Raw genomic sequence first — 9,016 nt, 5'->3', positions numbered from 1 at the left:
TGACTCACATTAACTTTAACCATTCAAGATGCTTATGATAGGGGAAATGAGAGCTCAAAACTAATAAGTACCATACTTTTTGGAAGATTTATAAAACTTGTTTATCTTGCTTACTCTGCAAAAAGTCTCTCTTTTATTTTTATGTTGAGTCTTCATCTTCTACTTTATGCACCAATTAAGAGAGCATAGTTGTCATTCTTAGTGCAATGTGCATAGTCCCAAAATTATTATTGATTGATTCATGATTGTGACTATTACTTGTTCTTAAATTACTTGTATCTAGTCACCATTTTAACTTTAAAGGTGTCCTTGCATTTATGTTTTGCTATTTCATAAGGACATGTTGAGTACCACTTTGTTAAGTTTATCTATGCTCATAAACAAACAGTTGCTTTCAATGCACTATTATTCATGATCTTTTGTTTGAGTTACTTCTCATGTTATAACATAGTTGCTAAGTTCTATAGAATTATATCTATCATGCCTATGTTTAAAGTATTTAGATCCCAACACACAATGCTTTTACATGCTTGATCAAGATTGTGTTGGCTGCATGTCACCTCAAAAATTATTTTGTTATCACTTACCTACTCGAGGACGAGCAGGAGTTAAACTTGGGGATGCTTGATACGTCTCAAACGTATCTATAATTTTTGATGATCCATGCTTGTTTTACACTAATTGCTATATGTTTTGTTTACACTTCGTGGCACTTTTATGCATTTTCCGGAACTAACCTATTGACAAGATGCCACAGTGTCAGTTCCCTGTTTTCTGCTGTTTTTGTATTTCAGAAAAGTTGTACAGGAAATATTCTCGGAATTGGACAAAACAAAAGCCAAAGTTCTTATTTTTCCCGGAGCGAAGACGGAGTCCAGAGCAGAGACGGAGGAGGGCCACAGGGTGGCCAGACGTACCCTAAGCGCGGCCTGGCCCTGGCCCGCGCCTAGGCATGGTCTGGGGCCACCAGGCCTCCACCGACCTCGCCCTTCCGCCTATATAAAGCTCCCGGCGCAAAAACCCTAAATATACCAGCCTCCGCTCACAAAAAGTTTCGTAGCTCCGCCGCCGTCGCAGACAAGATTCGGGGAACAGAAGTCTTTGTTCCGGCACCCTGCCTGGACGGGGAATTGCCCCCGGAGCCATCTCCATCGACTCCACCACCATCTCCATCGCCGTTGCTGCCTCCCATGATGAGGAGGGAGTAGTTCTCCCCGGGGCTGAGGGCTCTACCGGTAGCTATGTGGTTTATCTCTCTCTCCCATGGTGTGATCTTTGTGTGATCATGAGCTTTGTAATCTAGATGTCGTTATGCTATTCAAGTGGATTTTACTTATGTGATCTCCGGAGACTCCTTGTCCCACGTGTGTAAAGGTGACGGTGTGTGCACCGTGTGGGTCTCTTAGGCTATATTTCACAGAATACTTGTTCACTGAATTATGATTTGAGTTGGATGTCTCTATGAAATTGTGGTGTGTTACTACCTCCTATGAATGCTCAAAGTGACAGCGTGGAGTGTTCATTAGTACTTGGGAATACATCTTTAAGGTTTGCTTTTGCAGCCCTACGCGGTGAATTAGTGTTCGTTATCCAACCGGAGAGTAGTTCAGAATAGCATAGTGAAGTGCTTATATTTATATTCCTTTATGATATCATTGTTGAGAGTGACCACTAGTGAAAGTATGATCCCTAGGCATTGTTTCCAAACATCGAATCACCGTTTATTTACTGTTTTACTGCATGTTTACTTTCTGCCATATTTATTTCAGATTGTTATTAATTACCACTCATATTCATCCATATCACTTGTATTTTACTATCTCTTCGCCGAACTAGTGCACCTAAACATCTGACAAGTGTATTGGGTGTGTTGGGGATACAAGAGACTTCTTGTATCGTAATTGCAGGGTTGCTTGAGAGGGATATCTTTGACCTCTACCTTCCTGAGTTCGATAAACCTTGGGTGATCCACTTAAGGGAAACTTGCTGCTGTTCTACAAACCTCTGCACTTGGAGGCCCAACACTGTCTACAAGAATAGAAGCGTGCGTAGACATCAGTAAGGTCGCCATATTTGAATGTGGTGAGGAGAAGCTGTTGTCAGGGTGCCCAAAATGGCAACCAAACACATGTGCTGTGGCTGAACAGAGATGGAGCGTTGTATCCTGGCATCCAAACAATGTGCACTTGTGTTCGGGCCAGTGCAGCACATGCTGCCAAACGATGGGCCAAAAGTGGCTCGTGGCCCGTTCGCGACGCGCAGGGACGCCCGTCTCGCTGCGCCAGTGGTGCAGGATTCCGGCCCAGCCTACCAAACGCGCCCTACTTATCCATGCAGTTGCGCTTCGGCCAAATCCGGCTCCAAGACCGTCCAGCACATTGGATGGGATACAGGAGGCGCCTCGGCCGGGTGTGCATGCGTACGTGTCCCGCCGGTGTTGTCCGCTGGTAGACGCCGGGGACTTGAAACTGTGCTAAGGGCATCTCCAACGCGGCGACCCATCCCGCGCCTGCGCGTCCTCCCCTTGTCCTCCCCTGGCCCGCGTGTCATAGGGACATAATTTCATTTTTCATTAAAACTAAATATATTATATTTTTCTTAATACTACCTACTACTAGTCTAGCTACGTAGGGCCTCGACGGCCTCACCGGCGACTCGCTGCCGACTCGCCGCCGAGGCCGTGGATTTCACTCGACGCGGGCGGCCTGTACGCGTGAGGATTCCATTCCAGCTTTATCAGCTGGGTGGCCCGGCGGCGGCCGCCCGCCAGCGTTCCTTCGCGTCCGCCCTCCTCTCGGCGCTGGATGCAGCTTCCGCGCGCTCGCGCTCCGCCTCCTCCTCGGTCACGGGCCGCTTTCCCCACGTCGCGAGGTCCCACACAACGCGCTCGGCGCGTTCGACCATGTCCCGTGCCTCCAGGCGGGCGCTGCCGGCGTCCCGGGCCTCCTGGTTCTCCTGCCGACGACGCAGGCGCCCTTGGCGCCCAAGCTCCGCCTCGGCAGCCTCCTCCTGGGCGCGCCGGTCGGGCGAGGGCAGCTAGAGGAGGCGGCGGGCTGCTTGCCGAACGAGGAGCTCGTTCTTTCGGCCGATGAGGTCGCCTAAACGGCGGCGACCGGCCCGGACGGAGGCCTCGTGCTCCCTCGTCACGCGCGTGAGCTCGGCGAGACGCTCCTCGATGGCGACGTTGAGCTTCGCCATCTCGAGGTCGTGGGCGGCATCCTCCGCGTCGACGGCCGCGACGGCATCCGCCTCCTCCTCCGTGGCGGGGTCCGATCCCTCCTCCGCGGCCTCGTACCAGTCGTCGAAGGCCTCGTGTCAGCCGTCCGTGACCGCCTCCACCAGCTCCGTGTCCTCTACCTTCTTCGCCGCCCCCTCGGCCGTGACGCGGATCGCCTCGTCGTCGGCGATCCACCGCGCGTCCTGCCGCTCCTCCTCCTCCGTCCGCGGGAACCTGGCGCGGGCGGCGAGGGAGAGCTTGGCCCACGTGGTCTGCAGGGTGCGCGGCATGGCGATGGAGGAGGAGAGGGCGCCGGAGAAGGTAGAGGGGCAGAGGACGGCGGAGCGGGTGAGGTCTGCGAGGCCGCGCGCGACGTCTTTTATAGCCGGCGGCCTTGCGGGAAACTTGGGCGCGAGCGCGGGAACCCTGGTGCGCGCGGGAACTTTCCCGCGCGTTCTCCCGCCCGCCATTGCTGTCTCGTCGAGGCATGCCAAGGCGCAGCGCCACCCAAGGAAGACGAACCACGTGGCCGATTTTTAGGTCGCCACGTTGAGCGCAGCGTGTGACCCAAACGAACACGGGCCGCTATCCGCGTGGCCACCCAAACGACTCAAAACAGACGGTCCAGCGCGTCCGTTTGGGTTGTCGCGTTGGATATGCCCTAAGGGAGCGTGCACGGGCGGATCTCCACTAACACTCGGGCCATCAATGGCTTTCAACGACTGAATGACCCAAGCAATAAATTAGAGCAGACTCTCGTACGAGCACTTACGTTCATACATTTCACATGCACAGTTCAACACACATACATTACCGCCCAAGACACCGTATTAGCAAGTGGCACCTGATACTTGTGCCCCCATGGCGAGCCTGGACAGCCATAGCACGCTGTAGCACACGGCCATGGCAGCCCATCCGCCGAGCAGCACCCGGGCGCCAGACCTGGCCGGGCTGGTGCCTCCGAGCGCCCCTCCGACGGCCCCGAACCCGGCCAGCGCGGCCGTGGTCACCGCGCACACGGCAGCGACCCGAACGGCCCACGGGCGCACGAACCCGCCGGCCAGCAGCGGGAGCGCCGCGCCGGCCGCGAAGGCCAGCGCCGACGCGGCCGCCGCCTTCGCCGGGCTCGGCAGCTGCCCGGGCTCCTCCTCGAGGCCGCGTTTGCGTCTCAGCCGCCGCGCGGCCACCTCGATGTCGTACTGAGCGTGCACGGACACGAACTCGCCGATGGCCATGCTGCACGCGCCGGCGACGAGGCCGGCGAGCCCGGAGACGAGCATGGCCCTGGCGGACTGGTTCACGGCGCCCACCCCGATCATCAGCGACGCCACGGACACAAGCCCGTCGTTGACGCCCAGCACCGCCGCGCGGAGCCACTGCGCCCTGTCGGCGTAGTCCACGCCCGCTGCCGCGTCGTCCTCCGCCGTTCCCATTACTAGTATCTTGGAGCCGCAACAATGGGGGCCAAAATGTGTGAGGCACACACTTTCCAGTGTGTCCCCGATTTTATATAGAGCAAAGAGAGAATGAGAGAGCATATATAACCGATCGATGGTACTTGCTTCATTACTTCATGTGATTTATAAAGCTTGGCAGGACACACCTGGAAAGAATGATCAAAGCCATGTTTCTTACAGCTTGTGCTGCTGATCATGAGAGATTGCATCATGATACAGGGACGTGCTGGGAGGTGATGGATTACCGATTTATGGTGTTCTATACGTTTGGAGTTTGGTTGTGAGGAGAACGAATTCTTGCTGGCTGCGCTTTATGTTGGCCGCTCACCTGTACCAGGCAGGTGGCCTTAAATCCCGTGGTCAGCTCTCCCCTGTGACTGACTCAGTCTCCATCCAGGAAAGCGGCGGCGAGGCGGAGCTCAACTTGCAGCGACACGACGAGAGAGCGGCCGGAACTGGGGGTTCTAGTTGGCGCGCAGAGGCGTCGTCCGGAATGGAGGCGAGGCTACGGCCGGAACGGCGGAGGCGTGCATGAGCACGAGGTCGGTCGCTACCGAGATCTGGCGCCTCCGCCGCCCCCATCGTGGCTGAGTCGCTGTCAGCCATGCCACGGCTGTGGTCCTCGATGGGAGTGCCCCAGCCTCCCAACCAATGGTGCAGCGCCCCAGCCTCCTCGACGGGAGTCATCGCAGGAAGACGCGGCGGCGGCCGCAGCCATGTTCCTGTGCAAGTTAGGTTTGAGATTTGTTTTCTTAGTCTAGGATTATTTTGTCGTTTCAATTTGATGAAGATTCAGATCTGGAGAATGTTTTTGTGGTGGCTATGTTTTGTTATGTACTACTACTCATCTATTCCGCTTAATGCACTCCAATCCAATTCCGTACAATAGCCAAGATTTGAGAAATCCAATCTGTACGAGCCTGTTCTTTTTCTTGATCTCATTCTGTGTTGGATTTGTACAAATTTTCGTTCTTCTCATTCCGATCTAGTAATGGGAACGTTGTTCTCATACAGTACAGATTTTCGTCATTGCGTGGATGAGGCAGTATTGAATTTTTTTGTAAGTAGAGTCGCTACATCTTTCTCCCTGTCATTGCTTGTTGGATTAACATTTTTGCTGATCTCACTCCGATTTGGTAAAAGGAAGGTGTAATTTTTCCTTGCAATCCAAATGGTTCAGCAGTGAAAAATGTACATGTATTTTTTTGGCTCATGAAATTGTCCAGATCTCACAAGAGGATTAGTATAATCGCTTTATGGTTGTATCTTGCGGAGGGACACCGGAGATTAGGTGAGATCGCTCTAAATGGGAAGCGCAATAAAGTTGCCTGGTACAGCACTTAACTATCCTGCACCATGCTAATAAATGTCGTTAACTGCTAGTTCAGTATCGTACGTGGTGTCCTTGTATACAGCTGCGTATGTGAGGTGCGGAAATGAAAGTCAATCGCGTATTCAACAGACGCTATATTAGCTACGAATCTCGCGGCACCAACAGATGCCGCCGATTTCGACCTCGCGCGTTGCCAGGTCCCAATCGGCCGGGTCGGTGATGATATTTAATACTATCCATAAAACAATTATCTAAATTTAGATGTATCTAACACTCTTTAATATATAGATTCATCCGTATTTAGACTAATTTTTCAATATTCTTTTTTAATGAACGGAGGGCGTATAAGAAGTTTTTAGGTGTTGCGGTCGCTGTAGCATTAGTGAGGTGTCTTCAGGTCTCTGGGAATAATATAAATAAATAAAGTTATCTGCACTATTTTGAAACGGAGTCTTAGGGTTGTACCTCCATTTTGGAAAAAAAAACAAATACCTCTTATTTTTGCGCATCTAGAGCAACAAGCCCGAAACATGCACCCTAAATGCCAAGTGTTTTCTTGAAACAAATCGTCAACTTTGTCCTCACTATAACAATTTGTTCTTCTGATGAGCTTCCAACTTTCTGTTTTTTCTTTGCGAATTACTCTAGGCTAAACTGAGTCCAGCGTGGCCTCTCGCTTCGTTTCCTACAAATTTTATACGCAAATCCTTTGATTCCTTGAAAGAGGCTTGCGATCCGCTATACCAATACAACAACGACACGATACATTCACTACTAGAAAACATGCCTTCCGTTCAGAAGGCCAAAACTCCGCCGGCTCTGCCGCCTAAGCAGACTCGGCAAAAGAGGAAGAGCACCGCCGCTCCGGAGGCAAGTAGTACAGCTGCGAAGAGATCCTCAACTGCGAAGAAGTCTCCTCCCAAGTTACCATACGAGAAAACTGATGAGGAACTCGCCGCTATCTCAGCGGCCGAGGTGAAGCAACATTTTGCACCGAAACGGCCCCCGCCAAAGATGTACATAGCACCGAGAACAGTGAAGCATTATGTCAACATGCTTGAGCGACCATCGCCAGTTGAAGTGCTAGATGACTATGACCGCTCTATTGTACGGTCGACTAAAGCAAATCAGCAAGTAGCATAGCTGGGAGAACAGAAAAACAAGAGAGTTACCCCCGTCAACGTGTACTCCTTTGATGATCTGGAGACGACAGAAATGGTCAAACGAATGGCCAGACATCTTGGTACGACTGTTCAATACCAAGGCTACTATCCCACGACTGAATTAACATACAGATACACATACGGGAAGCCTCTCCTCAGAGCTGACAAGTTCGCTTCTATGAACACAAATGCAAAAATTGCATGACTGGTACATGCAAGCCTTCCGTGAAGGGGATATCATGCTCATTGTGGCAGTTCGAGATGAGCATTACTTCCGTGGCAAAGACGAGATACACATAGATTTTGAAGAATTATTTCAGTTATTCAATGAAGATGCCATGGACAAAGCTCTCATCCGTTTCTATTGTCTGCAAGTGATTTATTTCTGTAATTAAGTCTCTACCTCAGCTCGTTCATTGCATTAATAATTATCCTCACCATATATATTCTTTTGTACGTTATTATGCAGAATGAAGATGCTCGAATGTAAAAGAGGACAAATCTATGACGTTTGGTTCATTGACCCAAATACCGTTCATGAAGTTACGGTACAAAAACACCCGTAGGACACATATGAGTACTTGCTAACGTTTCTAATGAAACAACAAACCAAAGAGGAAATACTATTTCCTTACAACTTCAAGTGAGTGTTATTATCTTGTACACATTCAATTTCGCTTACTCGATGTTAAGTGTAATCCTTCGAGTTATGCGTGCGCAGGTTTCTCTTTATTCTGCTAGTCATTCAGCTTGACAAAGGAGAAGTACTTGTTATGGACTCTAAACGTAAAGACCATGAGACGTGGGCGGACCTTAGCATAATGATCCAGACGTAATATCAATCATTAATTATCGCCCTATATCGGCATCTTCCATTGAAAGGACTAGATGTCGCCTAGAGGGGAGGGGTGAATATGAGATTTAAAAACTCTTAAGGATTTGGCTTGTAAGAATGCGGAATTAAACTAACGTTTATTTTACAAGCACAAAACCTAAATATGCTAGGCTCAACTAAGTGCAACAACAACAACTAGAGCTAAGCAAGATTGGCACTATATATATATATATATATATATATATAGGTCTGCTATTCTCGAACCGGCTATTCTCGAACCACTTGTGAACTTCCGGGTGTTTCCTAGTGAACTTCTCGACGGAATACCAAAATTGCATGTTCGTGCGGACAGTATTTTCATGTTGATTTTCAAACCACTTATCGGATTGATGCGTATAATATACCGTTGGATTCATACGGAAATTTCGCAACTTTTTCATGTTCCTTATTTTCCCAAATTCTGTATTGATTAAAACTAATTTGAAATATACAAAACAACGTTTTCGCGGATTTCTCTATTTTTGTACAGTTTTGGGGTTCCAGTTTTCAAACCGTTTATCGGAATGATGTGTATGATATGTCGTTGGAAAGGTGCTGACTAGGCGCACTTTTTTCATGAAGAACACTTTTCTAAATTATTTATAGTTTAAGAGCAGATTTGAAAATACGTGATTACGCTTTTCGAACTTCTCGGTTTTTCGAACTGTTTTTTGGGGCTTATTTCCGAACCACTTATCGGAATGTTCCAAATAATATTGCGTTGAAAAGATATTGATTAGGCGAATCTTTTTCATGTTGAATGTTTTTCCAAATTCTAAATGGTTTTAGTTTAATTTCAGAAATACATAAAAGTGAAGATAACGCCGACACGAGAACATTTCGAAATTGGCTCATCTAGATTGATTAGGTGTGGCATTGCGGTATGTTGGAGTATTAATAGAGTTATATTAGTGCCAATTGTACGTTGAGTTGGTTGATTTGCGCAATCAGTGCTCGTACGGACGATTTCTA

At 49.2% G+C, this 9,016-nt stretch overlaps 1 protein-coding gene across 1 annotated transcript; it reads right to left on the bottom strand.

Annotated features, from left to right (window-relative positions):
• Window positions 1-3,990: 3,990 nt before the first annotated feature.
• Window positions 3,991-5,662, bottom strand: LOC127304594 (vacuolar iron transporter homolog 2-like). The gene has a single exon (XM_051335234.2). The coding sequence runs from the start codon at window positions 4,753-4,755 to the stop codon at window positions 4,048-4,050; it is 708 nt and encodes a 235-aa protein (XP_051191194.1). The 5' UTR covers window positions 4,756-5,662; the 3' UTR covers window positions 3,991-4,047.
• Window positions 5,663-9,016: the final 3,354 nt, after the last annotated feature.

This window comes from Lolium perenne, chromosome 5 (genome assembly GCF_019359855.2).
Source record: "Lolium perenne isolate Kyuss_39 chromosome 5, Kyuss_2.0, whole genome shotgun sequence".
In the NCBI taxonomy this organism is placed as follows: domain Eukaryota; kingdom Viridiplantae; phylum Streptophyta; class Magnoliopsida; order Poales; family Poaceae; genus Lolium; species Lolium perenne.
The sequence above is the reverse complement of the archived record's forward strand: the minus strand, read 5'-3'. Positions and strand labels throughout refer to the sequence as shown.